Source organism: Hevea brasiliensis, chromosome 4, assembly GCF_030052815.1.
Source record: "Hevea brasiliensis isolate MT/VB/25A 57/8 chromosome 4, ASM3005281v1, whole genome shotgun sequence".
Classification (NCBI taxonomy): Eukaryota; Viridiplantae; Streptophyta; class Magnoliopsida; order Malpighiales; family Euphorbiaceae; genus Hevea; species Hevea brasiliensis.
The window spans coordinates 114,186,354-114,209,592 of NC_079496.1; the positions used below are offsets into that span (position 1 = coordinate 114,186,354).

General features: G+C 34.0%; 3 protein-coding genes across 3 annotated transcripts; 2 read left to right on the forward strand and 1 right to left on the reverse strand.

The window, feature by feature from the left end:
- Positions 1 to 358: 358 nt before the first annotated feature.
- On the forward strand, positions 359 to 1,496 carry LOC110654088 (FRIGIDA-like protein 4a). The gene is made up of 2 exons (XM_058146039.1): positions 359 to 561; positions 653 to 1,496. Exons 1-2 carry the CDS (start codon positions 388 to 390, stop codon positions 1,238 to 1,240), a joined length of 762 nt encoding a protein of 253 aa, XP_058002022.1. The 5' UTR covers positions 359 to 387; the 3' UTR covers positions 1,241 to 1,496.
- Positions 1,497 to 2,835: 1,339 nt separating this feature from the next.
- On the reverse strand, positions 2,836 to 3,586 carry LOC110654087 (multiprotein-bridging factor 1c). Its single transcript, XM_021809973.2, has one exon. The coding sequence runs from the start codon at positions 3,428 to 3,430 to the stop codon at positions 2,996 to 2,998; it is 435 nt and encodes a 144-aa protein (XP_021665665.1). The 5' UTR covers positions 3,431 to 3,586; the 3' UTR covers positions 2,836 to 2,995.
- A 7,499-nt stretch (positions 3,587 to 11,085) lies between these two features.
- On the forward strand, positions 11,086 to 22,601 carry LOC110654086 (DNA mismatch repair protein MSH7). Its single transcript, XM_058146040.1, has 17 exons — positions 11,086 to 11,525; positions 11,993 to 12,488; positions 12,950 to 13,045; positions 13,185 to 13,240; positions 13,724 to 13,790; positions 14,864 to 14,959; positions 15,540 to 15,671; positions 15,767 to 15,800; positions 15,880 to 15,927; positions 16,656 to 16,855; positions 16,977 to 17,103; positions 17,218 to 17,498; positions 18,259 to 18,453; positions 19,204 to 19,617; positions 19,743 to 19,839; positions 20,658 to 20,785; positions 22,052 to 22,601. Exons 1-17 carry the CDS (start codon positions 11,188 to 11,190, stop codon positions 22,526 to 22,528), a joined length of 3,282 nt encoding a protein of 1,093 aa, XP_058002023.1. The 5' UTR covers positions 11,086 to 11,187; the 3' UTR covers positions 22,529 to 22,601.
- Positions 22,602 to 23,239: the final 638 nt, after the last annotated feature.

Consider the following 23,239-nt stretch of genomic DNA (forward strand, 5'->3'; position numbering starts at 1 on the left):
GACAAGTGCCATTATCAGATTATGTAACTATGCGTTACCCTTGGGTCACAATAGGAATGGGTAAAGTTGCTTTGTTTATTTGTCTTACTTTGTCTTCTATCTTCACCTTGTTTGGTTTCCCATCAGGCATGAAGCCTTACATTCCAAGTGCACAATATGATGCATCAAGCTCCATTTAGAACACAAAATATAATTAAAGGAAAAGAAGAAAGAAAAAAAGAAAAACTGAAATACTTGATGCATGTATAATGCATAAGAGTGTGCACTAATTGCTTTCACTTCCCAAGTTCCACTTTTTACAAGTAATAAGTACATCAATTTTATCATTCTTATTGCATAAACGCTAACGTGTATGGGCTTTGTTTGTCCAATCTAATTTTTACAGAAATGATAGATGAATTGGTCAAAAATGGGAAGGAGATGGAGGCTGTGTATTTTGCTTCTGAATCAGGTTTGACTGAAAGATTTCCTCCTGTTTCTCTGCTCAAGTCTCACATTAAGAACTCCAAGAAGAATACATCCAATATCTTGAAGAATGGCAATTTTAGTGCAGCTGCAACGGTGTGTTAATATGAATTTATGTTGTATAATTTTCATCAACCTGAAACATTGTGGTCTGCCAAATTTCATACTTAATCAATTGAATTTTCAGGAGGAGTCAAATTCAGTGGAGCTGAATTCTATTAGAGCTGTCATCAAATGCGTTGAAGATCACAAGCTTGAATCGGACTTTCCTCTTGATAACTTAAGGAAGCGGGCTTCTAGGCTGGAGAAAACCAAGGCAGAGAGGAAGAAAAGTTCAGCAACAGCAGTTGCTAAGTCTCACAATAAGCGGGGCCATGGTGGTAGTGGTGGACCTAGTGGCCGAGGAAACAGGCCACCTGCTTTTCGTCCTTCCAAAGCTGCTAAATTTTCAAATGCCTATTCCCCTTTTGGTCGTCGGAACCCTGCTCCACCACCACAGCATAGCCCAGCTGCAAGATATTCAGGGCCATATGATTACCCTAGCCAGGGTGTCTACGAAAGCCACTCAGCTGCCCCTTATGCAGCAACTTATGGCGCATCCCACAGTCAAAGCCCTGCTGCAATTCCTCAACAACACTATTCACTTCCTGTGGACAATGCAGGTGGTGCTGCTTTCCGTGCAAGTGGTTCTTATGGGGGACAGGCCAATTATGGTGCATATGATTATGGCACAGGTACACCACCTACATACCAGCCTTCATCGTACACACAATAATGGGGAATGTGGACCAGTCAGATGATCAGTGGTGCTATGGTGCTATAATGCTCAAAAGAAGCGGGGCCATGGTGCTAATGGTGAATCTGATTTCCTTTATTGATTTGTTTTAAGTCATCCTTTTTTCTGTATGTTTTCAATCATCTTACCATGTTTTAGTTTTCAAAATCGTTGTAGTCTATTTGAAAATACTTTTGTATCTTGTCCATTTGGTAGTGGTATATACTTTGAAGAAAGACCAGTTACAACTAAAGAATCACAATGTTACCCGAAAAGCGCCCTTGCCACCAAAGTTGTAATAGTTAGCTTTTACGCCACGCTCTTCATTCCTCATTTTTTATTTATTGCAAAAAAATTTAAAATTTTATTTGACAAAAATTTAAAATATATATAATAACACATGTCTTTATTAAAAATAATAAAATTATTCTTTTAACCTTTAGTTTTTATTTTTATTTTCTTTTTTTACCTTTATGATCAAATTAACTAATAATTATTTATTAATGAAATTATTTTATTTAATAGTTTCATTACTTTTAACTTAGAAATTTACCATTACATGTTAAAGTTTTATAATTTTTTAATAATAAATTAAGAATGAGAGTTAGAAGTTATATTTAGTATTTTGGTTAAAATATTTATAAGTAATTGATAAATAATTAATATTTTTGATAAAAAATAAATTATAAATAAAATTATTATTAAAATAATTAAAAATATATTAAATAAGAATTATAATAGAAATTTTAAAAATTAAATAAGAATAATATAATAAATTATTTAATTAAAATATTTTATAATTTAATTTGATGTAATTAAAATTATAAAATAATTTAATTATATTATTTAATTTTATAAAAAATTATAATATAATATAATAAAATAAAAATTATATAATATATTTAATTATATTTAAAATAAAATAATAATCATTAAATATAATTATAATTATTTAATTTATTTTTTTTATTTATTATCAACATCATTAACGTTATTATTACAATCACCATAATCATTTTATTACCACAATTGTTTCACGAATATCATCACTTTTATCACTATTTGATTATTATCATTTTCTTACATATTATTACAATTATTATTACTATCCTCACTTGACTATTCTAATCACTAATATTTAACCAATACTATTACTTAATAATTATTATCACTTATTTTTAATATTATAAATAAATTAAATCTTTAAATCAATTTTTTTTTAGAACATCTTGAAATCAAAATTATTTTATTATATTATTTATATTTTATTATGCAACTAAATATAAAAAAGTAATTTATTTTTTTAATTTATAATCTGAGCCCAAAATATATTATAATTTTCAGAGCTTATAATCGTACAAGCAAACGCCCTCACAAACAATCCTCAATTGTGGAGGTTTCTATAAAAATTATCTAAATAAATAGAGGAACAAATATATCTCAATCCTCGATGACTACATCGCATGGAAATATTGAATGGATATTATGATAATCATTCTCCATTTCAGATTTTGTTTTTCTTAATATAAACATTATAATCAGACTATTTCTTTTGGCAATGGATTCCATTTTTGTGCAATGAACTAAGCATAGTCTTTTGGAACATGCAGTATAATTTGATTATAGATTAGATTTTTAACAGGAGGACAATCACAGCTTTAAAACATCTATTGAAACCCAACCAAGACAAAAAACACATATATTCAGATGAAGAAAACACCCCCAAATACAAGCCGGTTAGACCTTCAGCAAACGTTACCTCCCGATCTTCCCCCTGAGCTTAACGCCAAGCACTTTCTCCATCTTTGCCAAAACGGCCTGGTTAGGAACCGCCTTACCATTCTCATACTCCTGTACCACCTTGGGCTGCTCGTTAATCAACTTAGCAAGCTCCGATTGGCTCATCTTCTTCTCCAGCCGAGCCTTTTGGATCGCCTGCCTTACCTCCACCGACACCTTTTCCAACGTCGCCGGCTCCGTTCCCTCGTCCAACTTCCTCGCGCTTACCACGGGGGCTGATTTTTTGTTAGAGCCAGCGTCGAACTTCCTGATGGCCTGGACCGGCACACCTGACCGTAAGGCTTGGTTCACCGCCTTGGGATCGCGCAGGTCTTGGGCCTTTGTTTTTGACTTGCGCAGTACCACCGGCTCCCAGTCCTGGCTGATCACTCCTGTCGATCTGCTAGGCATTTTCTTTGCTGCAGAAATAAAAAAAAAAAAAAAAACAGCGAAGTTGTTATATCAAATCTGTAATCTTCTGATCGAATCCAGAAATGGCTATGGAAGATGATGATGGAGAGCCGAGGCGCTGTAGTGTGCTTTATATAGGAATCTTGGGATCTCGAAAGTTCTTCCTCGCGAGCAAGGCATTGAAAATGGCTGTCGCAGTTTTTTTTCGGCATCTGGAAGGTTCGAGGAAAATCTTCTATGGTATTGCTTACGTGGTGAATTGTAATTGGGCACTGTTGCTGACTCGGAATCTAAACACTGCGTAATCCTAATCAACCGTAATCCTCCAGTGCGTGGTAAGCAAGTAAGCGAGCAAAATATCCTCTTTTTATATATTTATTTTCTATTAACTCATCATTTTGTATAAAATTTTACATAAGATCACTCCTCCATTGTAAAAATTTCTCGTGTCTTTCAATAATAAATTAATAAAGAATGTAAATTAGGTTTTAAATTGATCTAAGTCTATAATTAAATTAAATAAGATAATAACCTAATCGATTTAGCTATTGAATTAGTGATTTGGTTGCTTCAATTAATTCAATTGGTTAACAAAAGTAATTTTTTGATTTAATATTAATAAGGATAATCGAATTGAAAAGTTAAAAAAAAAAAAGAAGACAATTTTCTTATTTTTTTTATAAATTAAGGGTAAATTATTTTCATGAGAAATTAATTTCTTATAAAATAGACAATTTAAATCAAATAAGACATATTTTTATAAAAATATTTATACCCGACCATGATAAAATTAAAAAAATTAAAATCAAATTGATCAAAACCAAAATTAAAGTTAAATCAAAACCAATCAAAAATTGAATTAATAAAAATTGCCTTAAAAGGCAAATTTTGTTCTAGGCCCTTTTTTTATTGCTTTAAAAAATATTGATCTTTAAATTTGATAAAAACAATATCAAACTTGCTTAAAATCGAAATTGAAATTGAGATGATTATGTGATTTAATTCTAATTTTCTTAACGGTCAATTTTAACTAGTGATTGACTCAGTGACCGTTCCTAATAAGAGGTTCGTGTTTATTAACAACATTATATGTCATATAAAATTAAATTTAAAATGATAATGTTTGACTGATTGTCACGACCCAACATATGGGCCGGACCGGCACTAGGACCTGGGCCAGCCTAAAGCCCCCGAGGCCCGTAGTAAGCCTTAACTATTCATTTACCCAACTCTAAGGCCCATTTGGGCCCAATTTCAAGAAACCAACCGGACAGAGTCCGGCCATAAAATGGACCTACCAACGGGGAGTTTTTGATTCACCCGACCTGTAAACACAATAAACAATCCATTGGGGAGCTCAGCTCACCCTCCACATACTCATATCATCATAATGATAAATGGGAGCTCAGCTCCCTCATCCAGTCCATCAAACATGCATATAATAATTTTACAGGTCCACAATAATAATTTAGTTTACAGGCCCAAATCAAATAAACATTTCTAATACATGCGGAAATTCTAGGAGTAAATAAAATTACACAAATATTGACAAACAACTTGCGAGGAAAGGAAGCAGGTTAACCTCAAAAATATCCTCCTGTGGCCTGGAAAAATTATTGAACAGGAGTGAGCGTTCGACTCAGAGAGTAAAATATCAATTTTAACCATAATCTCTATAACAATCTAAAACTAATGCACCCTGTAGAGTGAAATGCAACATCAACAACATTTTCACATCATAACATCGAAAAGGTAATTTGGAGCACTCACGCATCCTGTAACATCAATAATAATATATGGGAGTTGATCCTCTTTACAGCTCTCTTAAATCCAACCTGGTGCCAGCGAAGAACTCAGCTCGGACTTCCACTTAATAACCAAATCGGAGTCCCAGCGAAGAACTCAAGCCGTGTCTACCCAGAAGGACCGGGTCCCAGCGAAGATCTCAAGCCGTGTCTACCCGTCCTATCCATAGTCCACACCACATCACACGCACGCCAACGCACGCACACTGCTCCAAATTACCACAACAACATCCATGGCACGCTAACAGTTATGAATGCAACATAAATCGTGCCTAGAGTTTAACTATATAAATATATGCATATAAGTGATGCATGGGCATGCTTGAACATATAATAATATCGAAATTACAATTAAAATTAATATTTTACTCACAGACTTGACGGTGGTCACTGAGGCGGCTGGGCGGAAGAAGAAGGCTGTCCCGGCTCACCTGACAATTTTATTACAATCATTTAATAAATTTGACTCCATACAACAAGGAAAAAGACCAAGTACGTCCTAAGTCGTGCCGAAAATCCGGCAGAGTCTCCCCTATACCTAGGACCTACCCAACCTGCAAAATGGCTCAAAATGCACTTCTATATTCACAATCCATATATCCACAGCTCAATCATATCACACAGCCCCTCCTGGGCCCATCAAATCAGTCATCCATCACAATATGTAAAATTTCAATTTAGTCCTTATAATTGATCATTTTTGCAAAAACTACCCAAACAAGCTCTAAAAATTCTAAAACTTTTCCCCGCGGTCCTTAGCAATATTACTAGGCTATTGCAAAAAGAATCATAATTTTCTAAGCTACCACGAATATTTTATAGATTTTTAATCCTATTTAAGCACTAGAAAATTACGAAAAAAGCAAGGTTTGGGTTTACCTTTGCTGATTCCGACTTGGGGGACGCGCTCGGGACATCTGACAATGGGGGGGTAGCCAAAACCTTGGTTCAATTCGGAGACTTTTCCGGTAACGGGTCTGTTTGGCCCGAAATTTGCAGACTCGGTCAACTGTCGAATTTCCGCGAATTGAGGATACCCACATGAAGCCCACAACGCGGGGGTTAGTACATAAATTTTTTCAGAATTTTCTAAGCTCATTTAATGCTCGAAAAGACACTGCGAAGTTCCGTGGGACCCAACAAAAAACGGTGTCGGAAAATTTTGAAATTTATGTCGTCGCGAAGCTCTCGACGAGTGGAGCGCTCGGGTACTCTCGGTTTTCTCATGGGGTTTACGGTTTGTGAGAAATTTAGCCCAAAAGTCGAAATGGGCTAAAAACTTCCCGAGAAAAATCGGACAAACCGCTCGATGGATTTCGGTGTTCTTGGTGTCTATGGAAAGCTCTCGTCGAGTAGATGATTTTAGACACAAGACCCGGTCCGGTTGGTGGCCGGATCGGCCGGATTTTGGCCGGGGAAGCCGAAACGCCGCGCGCGCGAGGGAGGGAGTTCGCGCGCGTTTTCCGACCGTTTGGGGAGGCGGCCGGGTGGTGGGAGGTGGGAGGCGGCCGGTGGGAGTGGCAGGGGGAGGTGGCTGGCCGGCGGTAGGGGCAGGAGGAGAGAGAAAAGAGAGAGAGAAGGAAGAGAGGTCGACGCGCGGGGGGAAGGAAAGAAGAAAAAGGAAAAGGCTGGCCCGATTCGACCGGTCCGATCCGGTCCGGTTCGATTCGGCCGGTCCGATTCAAGATACAAAATTTTGAATTTTTACTCTGCCTCGGGACCGAAAATAAGGTCCAAAAATTTCGAAAAAATTTCGAAAAACTCAGAAAAATACGTAGACTCCAAATATATTTTTAGTTTTGCCACATGGTCTTTAAATTAATTTTTAAAAATCATCAAAGTTTATATTTTCGGAAAATCGAACCCGATTTTTAAAATCCGAAAAATCTAAAAAAAATTCCTAAAATTTAAATAAAATTAAAATACCAAAAATACTCATAAAATTTAAAATTTTGGGGTGTTACACTGATAGCTTTGGACATAATGAAATAGGAATTAACACATTCAGAGGATGTTTGATATTATTATTGAAACAGTTAAAAAAATAAAATTTTATTAAATATATTATCGAAAATTATTTTAAAAATTAATATATTTTAATTTTAATAAAATAATTAGATATATTGGTTTTTTTAATTGGGAGTAAGTAAATTAAAAAAATAGAATTTTAAAATAATATTGTTTGGTTTGCATTATGTAGGGGTGGGGCGTGATGCGAAATATCATCCATTAGAATTATATAAAATGCACCAGGTAATGCCCAGGAAAGATGGTGGAGTCACAATGGTCTCACTTAAGTACCACCTCCTTAGACAGCATTTCCTAGACATGCACTTCATACAATCCTAATAGAATCAAACCACTGGTAAGTACCGTCTTCCCATAACACTACCACGGTACTAAGGATTTATGCCACAAAGGCATAGATAGACAGGAGTCGCCACCCGGGTAATAACCGGGACATATTCAGTGTTTATTCCGAGGGTCATGGATGGCAACTTACTCCTTACAGAGTTTCCACAACCGTCGTTACCATAGCCCAATGTCTAGGTTCGGGATAGTGAGTACGTAAGGGGAAGGTGTTAGGCACCCCTTACGCCTGGTCTAACCTCGTTAATTCGAGTGCCAGTCCTCTACTAATATTTCTAGAAGTCTTGTTTATTATTCCCTTATTAAACTTTATCCTAAAAATGCAATTCTAATCCTACACACGCAAGTAATTCACAAAAGGATTGTTGTTTACACACAATTTTCATGCACAAGTAATTCCTATCTATGGGGTTGCTAATTATTTAAATGATATTTACCAGATGACTAAAATTAATTTATTATTGAGAATTTAATTCACAAACAAATTCAATTTCAAATAACCCTACGTTTCTATTTAACATAATTAATTAATTTTTACCAAGTTACCCTAAGGATAATTAAACTAAGTTAATTATGTACATGTGTAATTTATTCTAATATCACATAAGGCCCAAACAATCACAACCTAATAAAGATTTCTAACATGCAAATTTATTTTACAATTACCAAGTATTAAATTAAATTTATTTACATGCCAATGTTAGTTTAATTTACAAACAAGATTAATTTTAATTTACAAAATATTTATTTAAATTAATTACATGCAAAAGTCAGTTAAATTAAAAATAAAGTTAATTTTAATTTACCAAATAAAAGTTCTATTATTACTACAATTTCATGTCAATGGTTATTCGAGGAGTTTAGAGCTACTTACCTGTTGGTAAATGCAGTTGCCATTGGGGCAAGCTACCCTTAAAAAAAGGGTCTTCTCTTCTAGCATGTCAATGATATCCCTGGCTTACTCCCGTTTAGCTCCATATAAGCTCCACGCAAATGCCCTCTTTGGTACTTACCTTATGGCTACTTACTAATTTTGTTTGTAATAAAAAAATAAAGAAACTAAAGAAAATAAAAGAAATAAAGAAAATATTAATAACAATTTACATTGGATTCTAACTCTGGTCTCCTAAAGGGTTAAGACTCCTAATTAGTTACAACTATCTAATAGTCTAAGTCTTCTAACATGATCCAAACACTTCATAACACTTCTTGAATTAAAAGAACACAGAAAAATAGATCAAATATCAATTAAAACCTAAGAAAATACAAGAACATGCATAAATATACAATTTCTAAATTCTGGCAGATTAACGGTAGCAAGAAATCCGATTTTTTAAAAATAGTTGCACATGTCTAAAAATCATAAAAAAATTACAGAAGATAGCCTATATATCATACAAGATCATAAAATTTATAAATCAAATAAAACCCTAGCCGAATGGTCTACATAAATCGTAACTTTTCTAAGTGACATAATCGTACTACTTTTTTGTAAAATTCATAACTCATTAACCACAACAGATATGAATGCAAAGCCAATTGAAAAAGATTCATAAGATTCTAAAGTTAATTTTAGACACTAGATTTGTACAAAAATATTAAGGAACAAGGGAGATATGGGCTCCACAAATCGGATATCCTGCAAATCAGATTTTACAGGAACCCTAACTTCAAACAGCTATAACTTACAAAATATTAAAGCTTTTTTAGTGATTCTTAAGCCTAAAATTAATGGAATTTTGTGTAGAATATGAATATAATTTTTACAAATTTTTTACAGATTCAGAAAATAAAGAAAAATAATAAAAATACGAGAGACAGAAACTAAATATGTGCAGAGTTGTGTATCCCCTCAAATTAAACATGATTACATGATCAATATGAACATATAAAATAAATTGAAGACAAAGAGCATAGAATTAAAATATTGTGTGACATAGATCTTGAAAAGAAAACAATAAAAACTGACCTTCTAGAAATCTTGTATGAAAATCTTCTTGAAGAAAAGAAAAAATAAGGAAGAACTCAAAGAGTCTTGAATATCTCTAAATTTCTTATAGCTCTGAATTTTCTCTTCCTCTTTCCTCCCCTCTTCCCCTTCTTCTCTTCTCTAGTAGGGTATTTATAGGGTTTTGGGAGAGAGGTGTGATGGGATTTGGAGTCTTAGGATGATAAAGTTTAGATGACTTAAACAACTACAATTGCAGAATTTGAATAAGACTGGGATATGGGTGAGGTGTTTCAACCAATAGGAAGACAGAAAAAAATGGAAGGCACCAATAGGGAATGAGGAAGAGGTGTGGTAGGATTTGGAGTCTTATGGTGATAAAGTTTAGATGACTTAAACAACTGCGATTGCAGAATTCAAATAAGACTGGGATATGGGTGAGGTGTTTCAACCAATAGGAAGACAGGAAAAAATGGAAGGCACCAATAGGGAGTGAGGAAGAGAGTGGGGTCAAGGAGGGGAGAGATATTTTGTTATTTTAATTTTTAGAAAATAATTAAATGGGTCCCATTTAAAATTCCTAACTAGGCTTTCTTAGGCCCATAGAGCCCAATTAAACTTAATTAGATCCATTTAAGAACTACCCATATTAAATTTAAATAAAATAAAATTTTATTTAAATTTAATTAAATTAATTTTCCCAAAATTTTATTATTATTTCTATTTTTTTCAAGATCATGCCACGGAATTAATAATTCAGCTCCATGCCTCCAATTACATCTTACAGTCATATAATTTTTCATCATCGGGTTTCCCACGGCCTCAATGCACATATTCATCACAAAATAAGGGTCTTTGCATTATTAAATCAACTATTAGTAAAATAGAATATTCTACTTTCATTTATGTAAATGAAGTAACTTAGTTAAGTAAAACTTGGTAAGTTATATTTTACTAGTTAAATATAATAAATTTGCTAATTTTTTATTTAATTTATTATATTTTAAATTATTTTATTGATATTATTCTTTTTTAAAATTTAAAAATAAATTACCAAGTTATTATTTTATTGATTACATTTCAAATTATTTATTTTATAATTTCTCTTTCTAGAAAATATATATTTTTTGGAAGTATTAGTATAATGAGTTGACATACACATTGAGCACCATTCGCCAATGAAAATTTGAGGGAAAGAAAAATAACGGGGGAATCAAACATAAAAGATGATTGAGGTTTTCTCTTATTTGGAAAGGGAGAGGAATTAAGGGGAGGATATAAAATAAATATATAGAATGAATAATTACAAATTACCCATTTTTCAAAGTTATTTTTGAAAATATATAGAATAAAATTATAAATTTATTATATATATTTTTTTTCTTTTTCAAAAAAAAAAAGCTTATTTTTATCTATATCCCATTAATTTTGCTTATATTCAAACAAAAGAAAAATAATTCTTTATTTTTATTTAAAAAAAAATCTTTATTTTTCATCCTTTATTTCCCTTTCCCTCTAAAACATTTCCCAAACAGGGCGCCAGGGCAACAATTTGGCGCCAATATTTCGCTAATTTTCTTTTTTCCATATTACCCGAATCGTACCCGCACTATCTCTCTCGTGGAATTTAGAAAATGCAGCGACAGAAATCGATCCTATCATTCTTCCAAAAACCCTCGCCGGCCAATCAGAGCTCCGGCGCCGGAGACACTATTAACGGGCAGAAACTTCATTTCCTGGCAAAGCAGCAGAAACAAGAGGTCACCTCTTCGAGTGAACCTGAGATTCATAGTCATGGTTCACTGGACTCGTCTCTGGAAATTAGGGGAACCGATACCCCACCAGAGAAGGTGCCACGTCAGATTCTCCCCGGGAGCTTCAAGCAGAATGAGAGCAGCGGTGGTTCTTCACTTTTCTCGAGCATTATGCATAAGTTCGTGAAGGTCGATCACAAAGAAAAGCCTCTGGAGAGGTATCTTCCTTTCTTTTCCAATGATTTTTGAATTTATGGTCTATTTTTTTGCTGTGACCGGGTACCTAACTCTGAGAACTCACAACCCTAGAAATGATTTCAGTTCCACTTAGCTCATTGGTTACTATGAATGATTCTTAATGTGGTAAGATTAGTTTGTACTCGTTGCTTTCCTCATCAAATTTTACACTTGAGTCTCATTTAACTCCCAGATTTTGAAAGTAATAATTGTTACCAGTTAATAATATGTGATGTTACCTTGTATTTAATGGGTATGTGTGTGCGTGTGTGTATAAATAAATATTGGCAAGCATATGTTCCAGTACACTACTGATGTATTTATATGTTATTAGCTTCTGCTTTCTGTAATAGCCTACTTGATTACTTGGCATTTGTCTATAGTCAAAGGAAATGTTGTAGGATCCAGGCTAATTGCAATTCCATTGATATTTGCTTGTTTCTGGTAGTTTTACTGATCCAGAAGGACTCACCAAAGAAGAAGCAGCTCCTCAACATTCTGAAAAGGACAATGCTTTCAGCTCCAATGGGGCAGTTGATAATGGAGGCATAGTACTTGTCAGAAGCAATGGTGATGTTCCTGAGCCAGAGACACCGGGTGTGCTACCTCTAGTTCCTCGTTTGAAGCGAATTCAAGAGGATGGTTCTAAGTTTGATGGGAAGAATGGTCTTTCCTTGTTAAATGCTGGCAAGAGAGTGAAACTTCTTCTTGATTCAACATCCCCAAGCAAGAACCATGATGGAATATCTGATTTAACTACCAAATTTGAGTGGCTTGACCCTCTGCGAATTAGGGATGCCAATGGGAGAAGGCCCAGTGATCCTCTCTATGACAAAAAGACACTATATATACCAGCTGATGCATTAAAGAAAATGTCAGCATCTCAAAAACAATATTGGAGTGTCAAATCTCAGTACATGGATGTTGTTCTTTTCTTTAAAGTGGTCAGTTAATGCTGGTTCCATTTTTGAAATTTTTTTGTAAACATACTTATTTCAATTTGTTGAATTATATTATTCTTTAGAGCATGCCATGATCACTATTTGTCATTTTCTTAAAAAATTATGTTTATTGCCTTTAGGAATTTTATTAGTCTGATCTCTGATATAAATCATGTATCATGTCATGTGTATCATAAACAAAACAGTCCAAAATAGGAAAAAGATATATTGCTACTTTGGGGCCAACACATATGGTCCATGCTGGCTTGTCATGCTTCAGTTTATTCTAATTTGGGTTTTTGGTAATGATACTTGCATTCATTTCTGTTAAGGGAGATTTATCTCTAGACTGAAAAATATCTGGCTTTATTGAGAATGATGGACCAACATATTTCCTTTTTAACTTGCATCTCTGGGTTTCAGAATTTTATTTATGTTTTGCTATGACTTACTATCAAATGTAGGGAAAATTCTATGAACTTTATGAACTGGATGCTGAAATTGGCCACAAGGAGCTGGATTGGAAAATGACATTAAGTGGTGTGGGGAAGTGTCGGCAGGTGATTTTTTATTTCTAGATGAAAATTTGTTTTCCTATAACTTTTTTTGTCAAAATTTCTTTTCCAACCTGTTTTTGTGTGCCCTCTATACCATGTTTTTCTGCCTTATCTGCATAATAATTTCATTGTTTGTGATCAGGTTGGTATATCTGAAAGTGGGATTGATGATGCTGTTGAAAAGCTGGTTGCTCGTGGGTAGGAACAGTGACCTTTAGCTTAAACATGAAATGTCTTTTTCCTCCTTGGCTCCTTTTCTGTCTCCACATGCTTTAACTGTGCTGTCAAGTGGAACAACTGATTGTGCCTGCATGATGTACTTAAAAATCTTTTCACATGTGTCTCCAAAATGCATTAATCTGGTTGAAATATACTGAAGTATGAAACTAAGAGTAAGCATGTGCTTTATTGGCTTTGTTTCGTGGGAAAAATTTGTTGTTTCATATGTAAGAAAAGATGCACAAAAGAAATAGGAAAGAAAATATATCAACTTGCTCTATTATGATTTTCTTTTGTTGGCCCTAAATTGAGCAAAGAGATGAGATCGCATTCAGTTGCCCATCTCCTAGTAGTAGTTGGATGAGACTTATTTGTTTACATGTTTATCTGTCCTTTTTTTTTTCTTCTGGTTCAAACCAATTGCAATGCACTTCACATATTGTTTCTATTTCTTTTACCAAGATATAAAGTTGGACGAATAGAGCAGTTGGAAACATCTGATCAAGCAAAAGCTAGGGGTGCAAATTCTGTAAGTTTCTCATACTGCTTTAGTAAAGAAAAGTCTGATGAATTTTTTTTCCCTTCTATTTGTCTCTCAATGATTGACAGCAAAGATTTCTTTTGTGCTTGTGTTCTTAACTATAACATCATTTTGGCTACAAATAGTTGTATGGGAACACTCCACTCTTAAGGCATGTCCACTGAAAAATTGAAAATAAGGAGGAAACGAAAAAAAAAAAAAAAAGCAGAAAATGATAACTACATAAAATTTTGTGTTATCTATTATATCCCTGTGATAATTTTAAGTTAAGGATTTCATCTTAATTTCTCATTCATTTTGATCTTCATACGTCTTTAAGGCTGAAATTGTTACAGGATGGTGGGAAAGATGATCAGACTTCTTGTTCTTTATTTAGCTTTTCCGTTCAATTTTAATGTTTCAAATTCTTTTTCAATACAATATGCACATGTTAACTTCAGCCTTTTTGTTGCAATACTGGAGTTGTAGACTGTATAATGCAGTATGGGAAGATAGAATTTGGGAATTATTCTCATTGAAAAATTAGGAAATTTAAGAGTTTTATTATTTAGGAATTTTATTCTTATTAGGTCTATTATTTAAGAATTTTATTATTTCCTAGTTTATTTTGGTTTAATTAGTATTCCTAATTAGTATTGAATTAGGGTTCTAAAATCCTAACGTGAATGAGATTTCTAATTCTATAAATAAGACCTAGGATTTCTATTGTTATTAGATAAGTTTTGTTATGACAATTTTTATGATATCAATAATATCATGAGAATTAGTTCTCTCTTTCAATGATTGATCCTTAATTTCTCCTAGTTCTTTATTCCTTTTTATTTGTTCTACATCACTGTAACATGCTATTGTTTATTGGTTTTCTCTTTTTTCTTTTTGAGGTTCCTTGAATTCTCAATATAATTCCCAAATTATTCTTTCTTGTTGGTTTTCTATTTCATATTCATTTGTTTATGTTATGATTATTTACTGTGTCATTTCTTTGCTTGTGTAACTGCCTAGCAACCATTATTTATTTATTTAATTTTTGGCAAAAAAGCAACATTAGCGTTTGGTTTCAGGTAATTCCAAGAAAATTAGTTCAAGTTGTGACACCATCTACATTAACAGATGGTAACATTGGGCCTGATGCAGTTCATCTTCTTGCTATAAAAGAGGTCTGCAAGATTTCATTTTAATTAATTTCGAAACACTAGTGCAATATATTATTTCTTGTAGTGAATTCAACCATGCAGTTGTGTGCATGATACTTATAGTTTTTGGCAAGCACATTATCCATCTACCTCTTCTCATGTGCTCTTGAGTTATTGCATTTTGCTTATCTACAATTTCAAAATCATTAGACTTCCATCAATGCAACTTTATTCTGTGACATCATCATGTAACTTTAGAAGAGTTTTTTTTTTTTTTTTTTTGAATAACTTCCTTCTTGTCATTTGTTCCTTAACATTTAGCTATCAAGGGTAGCTCCTGAACTATGATGAGATGGTTTTTCTTCTTTATCATTATCTTCAAAGTTTTAGTTACATTTCTTTGCATATTATATGTGACAATGAGAGAGTAGTTGACTTTAATGTTTGCTCCCAGGTATTTTATTATTCTGCTCAAAATTTTCCTTATTGGAAAATCAATGCTATTGCTGCTTCATATGCAGATTTTATTCTGTTTATTGCCATATTTACTCAAAATTTGTCAAGCTGTCTAATATGTTTTTTTCCCTTTGGATATTGTCTTTAGGGAAATTATGGGCTGGATAATGGGGCAACTGTTTATGGATTTGCTTTTGTTGATTGTGCTGCTTTACGATTTTGGGTTGGTTCTGTCAACGATGATACTTCCTTTGCTGCTTTGGGGGCATTATTGATGCAGGTATGCTTTTTAATTTTCTTGCTTATGTAAATGCCTAGCTGTATTATGTAATATTAAAATAAATTAAATTATTTCTCATTGGAATTTGGTTGTAGGTGTCACCTAGGGAAGTTATATATGAAAGCAGAGGTAAAATATATACATTATTTTCTTTTGTATATGGTAAAATTTTCAGTTTGTTTCAAGCTTCCGGATTTCTATGTTACAGGCATGTCCAAAGAAGCACAGAAAGCTCTCAGAAAATACTCATTAACTGGTGAGTTTAGATAAATGATTTAGATGCCAGGTATGTGTTTATGGGTGAAATGAAGAATTTTGCAGTATAAAAGTGCACAAAACAATTTCTTAAGTGTATATGCATAGTATTTTTTTTTTTGGCTGGAAAACATGTCTTCAGTTCTATTTATTCAGTAAGGACTAAAGGAGATTTATTTATGATTTTTTACTTCTCAATCAAAAGGAAAGACTCTGTAGCTTGCCTTGAAGGGTGTATTACTTCTTTAACTTCTTTTTAGAAGAACATATTTAATTATTATTTGTACGGTGCAGTACCAAGATTTCAGGTTCTTTCTTAGCATCCGTATTTAGTATAAATCATTTTGCTATTTTTAATGTCATTTGTTTGAGAAAATCATGCCAAAAAATGTGTAATAAAATTGTGAGGTACTTTTTGGCTTTTCTGGTCTTGTAAAACTGGCAAATGCAGTCTTATTTTATGCAATTCTGGGCTTTCCCGGTGGATAATATTTGAACTTGCATTAAGCACTTAATTTTCATGCTTAGCAAGTGGGTGTCACTGTTTGCCTTCATCTGCTCCCATCAGAGTTTGACTGAGACACTGAGTAAAAAATTAGAGTAACCTGTGTAACCCATATCATCTGTAATATGTTATGATACCTAGTATGTGATGTCTAACTGTGCTTGCTAGTAAAAGTATTTTCTTTTCCACCAATTATTGCATTGATATTTTTTTTTTCCCTTCAGGTTCAACAACACTGCAGTTGACACCAGTTCCACCCACCAGTGATTTCCTGGATGCTTCTGAAGTTAGAAATTTGATTCAGTCCAAGGGTTACCTTAGAGGGTCTTCTAACCCATGGAATAATGCACTTGACAGTGTAATGAACCATGATACAGCCCTATGTGCTCTTGGTGGACTTATTGATCATCTGTCCAGGTTGATGGTAAGCTTGTCCATGGTCTCCTCCCACCTCTTCTCCCTTTTCCTCACTTCTCCCTCTTGTAGTTTCTGAGATGGCCTAAATATGTATAGTTCATGATGATTGTGGTGTTGGTTCTAAACAGTTAGACGATGTTTTGCGGAATGGAGATATTTTTCCCTACCAGGTTTATAAAGGTTGCCTCAGAATGGATGGACAGACTCTGATTAATCTTGAAATTTTCAATAATAATGCTGATGGTGGTTTATCGGGCAAGTATTCTTACCTGTTCATCTCCATCACAACAGTGGAGTCCTCATATCTTCGTATCTTCTTTCAGGCTTTTAATTAAATTTCAAAAAGTTTTACTCTGCATCAATTTTCAGGTACATTGTTTAAATATCTTGATAACTGTGTGACGTCATCTGGTAAGCGGCTTTTAAGGAAGTGGATCTGCCATCCACTGAAATGTGTTGAAGGCATTAATAATAGGCTTAATGTAGTCGAGGATCTAATGGCAAATTCAGAAATTATGTTAGTTGTTGCACAATATCTACGCAAGCTTCCAGATATAGAAAGGATGCTTGGACGAGTCAAGGCAAGTTTTCAGGCATCAGCTTCTCTTGTAGTACTCCCCTTAATTGGCAAGAAAGTGTTGAAACAGCGAGTAAGTTGCCTTCTATCACATCAAGTCTTTTCATGTTGAGTGTGTTTTCAGAGGATACGTGTGAAATGTCATTCACTGTTACTCTGTTAGATATTTGTCTTTATTGTTTTTAAAAACCATGCATTTGGTTAGTTCAATAACTTTCCCTCTTTAACTTTTATTTTTATTTCTTCTTATTATTTTTTTCACTAAAGTGTTAAGAATATCATTCTATGTCTTAGAACATGATGATTAACTAGGTCTTTAGTTAGTTTCCCTCCTTCTATGGAAGTGCAGTATGAAAGTTTGTACTTAGGTATCACTGCATTGCTATTTACTTGAAAATTATATTTCTAATATGATATCAGAAGTCATAAAGTGCATTTCAATAAGTTATCACTAGTGAGAATTTCAGGAATTGTACCATCAGCAAAACATGCTTGCTTTCATTCTCTTGTAGTAGGTACATAATGAGCCCTTATTATGGTGATCTAAATAAATTGTATGATTGAAAATGTAGAAATGAGTCTGATTTTTATTATTAGATTTTCTATTTTCCTAATCAATTATTTCTTCCTCTTTCACTTTATTTTTTATATTTGTTTAGATGTTTGAATGACTCTTTTGGGGTTCAAGCACTCTCCTTATTGAAACTACTCAGTGCAATAATCAGAAGTGTTTCTTTCTATTGCAATTATACATTTTGTAATAGAAAAAGAAATTGAAAGTGTTTCTTCTATTTAGATTATTCAAAATTTGTAACTTTTTTAGTATTGGATAGGTGAAAGTGTTCGGGTCTTTGGTGAAAGGACTTCGAATTGGAATGGATTTATTATTGCTCTTAGAGGAGGAAGGCAAAATAATGTCATTATTATCAAAAAATTTTACACTTCCTGAGCTAAGTGGAAGTGCTGGGCTCGGCAAATTCCTTGCCCAATTTGAAGCAGCTGTGGATAGTGAGTTCCCTAATTACCAGGTCTGGTTCTTTCTGCTCTCTACCCCCCTAAGGCGCCCGTTCCCCCAATGCTTCTTTTTTTTTTTTTTAATATCTTTGACTGAAATACATGCATTGTCATGTACTAGTAACGGTCCATTTTAAGTGCTACATTCTGCATTTATTAGGATTTAACAGTAATAGGTGGTTTTCGGTGACTAGGAATCCAGCTTCAGTATCCAGTCCAGTTTGCAACTATACTCCCACTTTAGTTAGGTTTGGTATCATCAGGCTGTTACCAATTTGTCATAACTCCCTTAATTCACAATAGTAAGTTAGTTGATTCTTGAAAGTGCCTGATAAGAAAACAGGCCTCTATTTGTGAGTTGTGACCCACAAACAAAAACAGTGGGGCAAAGGTCAAACAAAAGTGGCAATGATATGAAGTCTGATCTATATATTTTTATATTTATTGTGGCGTGCTAATGCTGCTTTCTTTTGTCAAAGCTGAAAGTTCCTTTCCAGTGGCATCTTCCATTGTTTTTAAGATGCCTTTGGTAGAAATCTAGGTCAAATAGCACTTTGTTTGGGATTGTCTTTCTTTTCAAAATGACTTCTCTCTCTCTCTCTTGAATGGACTTCTTCATATTGTTAAACAATATATTCTTTTCAATTTTGAAGACTATCATGACATGAAGTGATGAAACTTCTTATCTTACTTGGGACGGATAATGCTTTTAGTACCTTTTCTACCTGCTTCTGTCTCATTACTGACGTGGCATTTGATACCAGAACCATGATGTAACAGAGTCAGAGGCTGAAACACTATCTGTGCTGATTGAATTATTTATTGAGAAATCTGCGCAATGGTCTGAAATGATCCATGCTATCAATTGTATCGATGTTCTAAGATCTTTTGCGATCACTGCAAGCATGTCATCTGGATCTATGTCCAGGCCTGTTATTTTGCCTGAATCAAAAACTGCTGCCTTTACCCAAGAAACCAGAGGACCTGTACTTAAAATTAAAGGTCTGTGGCATCCATTTGCTCTTGGAGAGAATGGAGGACTGCCTGTCCCAAATGACTTGCACCTAGGTGAGGATTCAGGTGGCTACCATCCTTGCACTTTACTGCTGACTGGACCAAATATGGGTGGAAAATCAACCCTTTTGCGTGCCACATGTCTGGCCGTTATACTGGCTCAGGTTTGTCTTGCTATTTATAACTTGGATTTAAACATAGTAGAAAATAATTACTTTGAGCCTTGGATCATTTGAACTTTTTTCATCAATTTTTATCCCTACTGTTTTTATTCTGTGTTAATTTGCAGCTTGGCTGTTTTGTGCCTGGTGAGAAGTGTGTTCTCTCAGTTGTTGATGTCATCTTCACACGGCTTGGTGCCACTGATCGAATTATGACTGGCGAGAGTAAGTTCTAGAAAGTTAGCAGTTACCTGGTCTCACTAGATGCCCGCTTCTCTTTTGGTGATCCATGGCTTTTCTGTGCAAATTTTGTGTTTGGGTTTTGTTTTCTCCTTCAATCTTTCTCATATCACATTGCAAGAGTACATTCTAACATGTTGATGTTTATTTTTTATTTTTATAGTTTGCTTCTCTTTTAGTGATCCCAAATTGATTTTGCAGCAAACTTTGTTTTCTTAGGTCCATTTTACTGTTTATTACTTATGCTCATTTGATTTTATTAGCTTGTTATTTATTGCATATAATCATGTGCTGCAGTCGTTGAATGCTATTTTAATCATGCTTTTGGCTGCTTGGAGTGGTGACTATGAGATTGGAGTTGGTGTTATACATGGTGGTTATGTTTGTATTGGTGATGGTGATAGCATTGAGGTGTATTGGATCTTTTCCTTCCAACTTGTATCTTATCAAGAATTATAAATTGGCATCCTATGATTATAAAATTTCATATTGATCAATAAAATAGAGAGATCAAATTTACATGTGGCATAATATCCTTTAAAAGGAATTCCTTGATTTATGACCACAATCATTTCACTGTAGTAATGAAAAACATGGTCATTGCTGAAATGAGGCATGGTTGCATTGCCTTGGCAAATCATTTGGAATTCATCTCTTAATGCAGACGGTTCTCTTTCATAGATTGAAGCTGAGAATTTTAAAAACACGTGCACATGACGCAGGCAGTTGCATAAATGAGTATGATCACGCATCTAGGCTTTTCAAGTTTTATAATTTGACTGGAAACACATTTACTTTTGCAGGTACATTCTTCATTGAGTGCACAGAAACAGCGTCCGTTCTTCAAAATGCCACACAAGATTCTCTTGTTCTTCTTGATGAACTAGGTCGAGGAACAAGCACTTTTGATGGATATGCCATTGCATATGCAGTGAGATTTCTGTCTTTGTTACTTACCTATCATCACTGAACTGAATCAGCATTGCATCTCATCCCTTTGCTTTTCTTTTTATCTTTCTTGTCATGTCATACTTTTTTGGATATCCTAGTTTACATAGGCAGGTAAATAACATGTACATAAAGTGCAACCATAAACTGTCTACTAGATAAAGGCAGTAAACATGTACCTAAACGTTTACCCCATAAACAATGTACATAAAGTGCAACCATATACTGTCTACTAGATAAAGGCAGTAAACATGTACCTAAACGTTTACCCCATAAACAATGTGTTTTATAGTGTGAGACAAAACATTTGCATGCAGATTTGATCATTGGTTCATTTTTTGGCCATGCACGTACTGTTGATCATCATAGTCTCTCTGTTGCTGACATAGCTGTGATTTATTTCAGAGCAGTAATTAATGATGTCATTACATATTGTTTCATTGAAAGTCATAACACATAGCACGCTTTGACAATTGCAAATGCATAAGCATCATCCACAAGGATTGGTAGCTTTTCGAGCAGCATATAAGCAGATTGAGTGAATTGGTCTTATATCCTATATATTATTAACTACCTCTGTGTTTTTTGTTTTTTTGGTTGAAATAACGACCTCTATGTGTTTGCTATGAAAATAATCTCACAAAATTTAAAAACATAAAATTTAAAGTGGTTCGGCAATTTACATTATAAATAAATCCACCATTAAAACAAAAGATATTATGACCACTAATCACTGTCACAAACCTTTTAACCCAATGCACTCAACGGTGTTTACCCTGTTAGACTAGTGCTTTTTCTAGCACTCACACAGTGAAACTTAGAGAAGCTTGACCTCAACTACATTCATACACGCCTCTCTCTAAGCTTAGGCGCAGCAACATTGAACACTCACCCTCACTTGCTCCACTTGATCATGAGCCTTTCTGCCTCCCAGCCATGCAAATGACCCTTTATATACCCATAAAATAATTGGTCTCCAAGCATGAGTGGTCCCTAAGGTATAAATTGCTGCAGATTTATGCATTTTGCCACATTCTAGAAAGCTTCCAAATCCATACATCATCAAGAAATTTCTTTAAGCATTTCTTTCACATTTCCATTTAATAATATTATTTTATTTACTCTTATTTATGGGCTTGATTATAGTAGTATACATTGGATTTCGAAACAAATTTATCTGCTTCTTGTCACTACAGTAGATCGCTTGATTTCATTAGCAGTTAAAAAGGGTCACCAAATATTTGTCCAGGTGTTCCGTCATCTTGTTGAGAAAGTAAATTGCCGATTGCTTTTTGCAACACACTATCATCCTCTCACAAAGGAATTTGCGTCTCATCCACATGTCACACTGCAACACATGGCCTGTGCTGTTAAGTCAAAATCAGAAAACTATTCCGAAGGTGACCAGGATCTGGTTTTTCTATATCGGCTTGCCTCTGGAGCATGCCCTGAGAGTTATGGATTACAAGTGGCTATTATGGCTGGAATCCCTGAAATGGTGGTGGATGCTGCTTCAAAGGCTGGCCAAGTGATGAAAAAATCAATTGGAGAAAGTTTCAATTCAAGTGAACAGAGATCAGAGTTCTCAACTCTCCATGAAGATTGGCTGAAGACTTTACTAAACGTCTCACAAATTGGAGATTGTAATTTTGACAACGATGATGTTTATGACACGTTGTTTTGCTTGTGGCATGAAGTAAAGAGCTCATACCAACCGTGTAAATGAAAAGAGTAAGGGTTTCATGTACATATTACCTCAAAAGTTGCTAATTTGAGAGAAGAGGTCAGTTCGCTCTGCATTTAGTGATTAAAAGTACTTGCTCATCGATTATATGAATCAGTTGAAATTTTTTGGAAGGGAATAAGGCTATTAGAGTTTAAACATTGAACTCTTATATTATGAGATAAACATTTTATTATTAAGGTATTAGTTTAATAATATAAAAGTTGATTTATTATTTATTCAATTATACTAATACATAAATATTTAATTCATAAATATATTTGATAACTCATTTAAAATATATAACATCTGTTTGTCAATACATTTTCTTTACATTTTTGTGTGTACTGTAAATAGATTATATTAAATAGAAAAAAATATTATGAGGGCACATGCTTTCCAAAGTTTCAAGGAGGATTGGGCTTTAAAGAGTTGGAGATGTTCAACTGGACTCTCTTAACTAAACAAGGATGGCGGATCCTCTCTCAATCTCAGTCTCTTATAGCAAGGTTTTTCAAGGGTAAATATTTTCCCTTCTCATTTTTTTTATAAGCTTGACAAGGTTCTCAACAATCTTGGGGTTGGTAGAATATCATGTGGGGCTGATAGTTACTGGAAGAAGGGATTAAATGGAGTTTGAATGATGGAAAATCTATTACATAAGATGGAAAAATGGATCCCAAACTCATTTCCTTCATTGCCGAAGTAATGCTG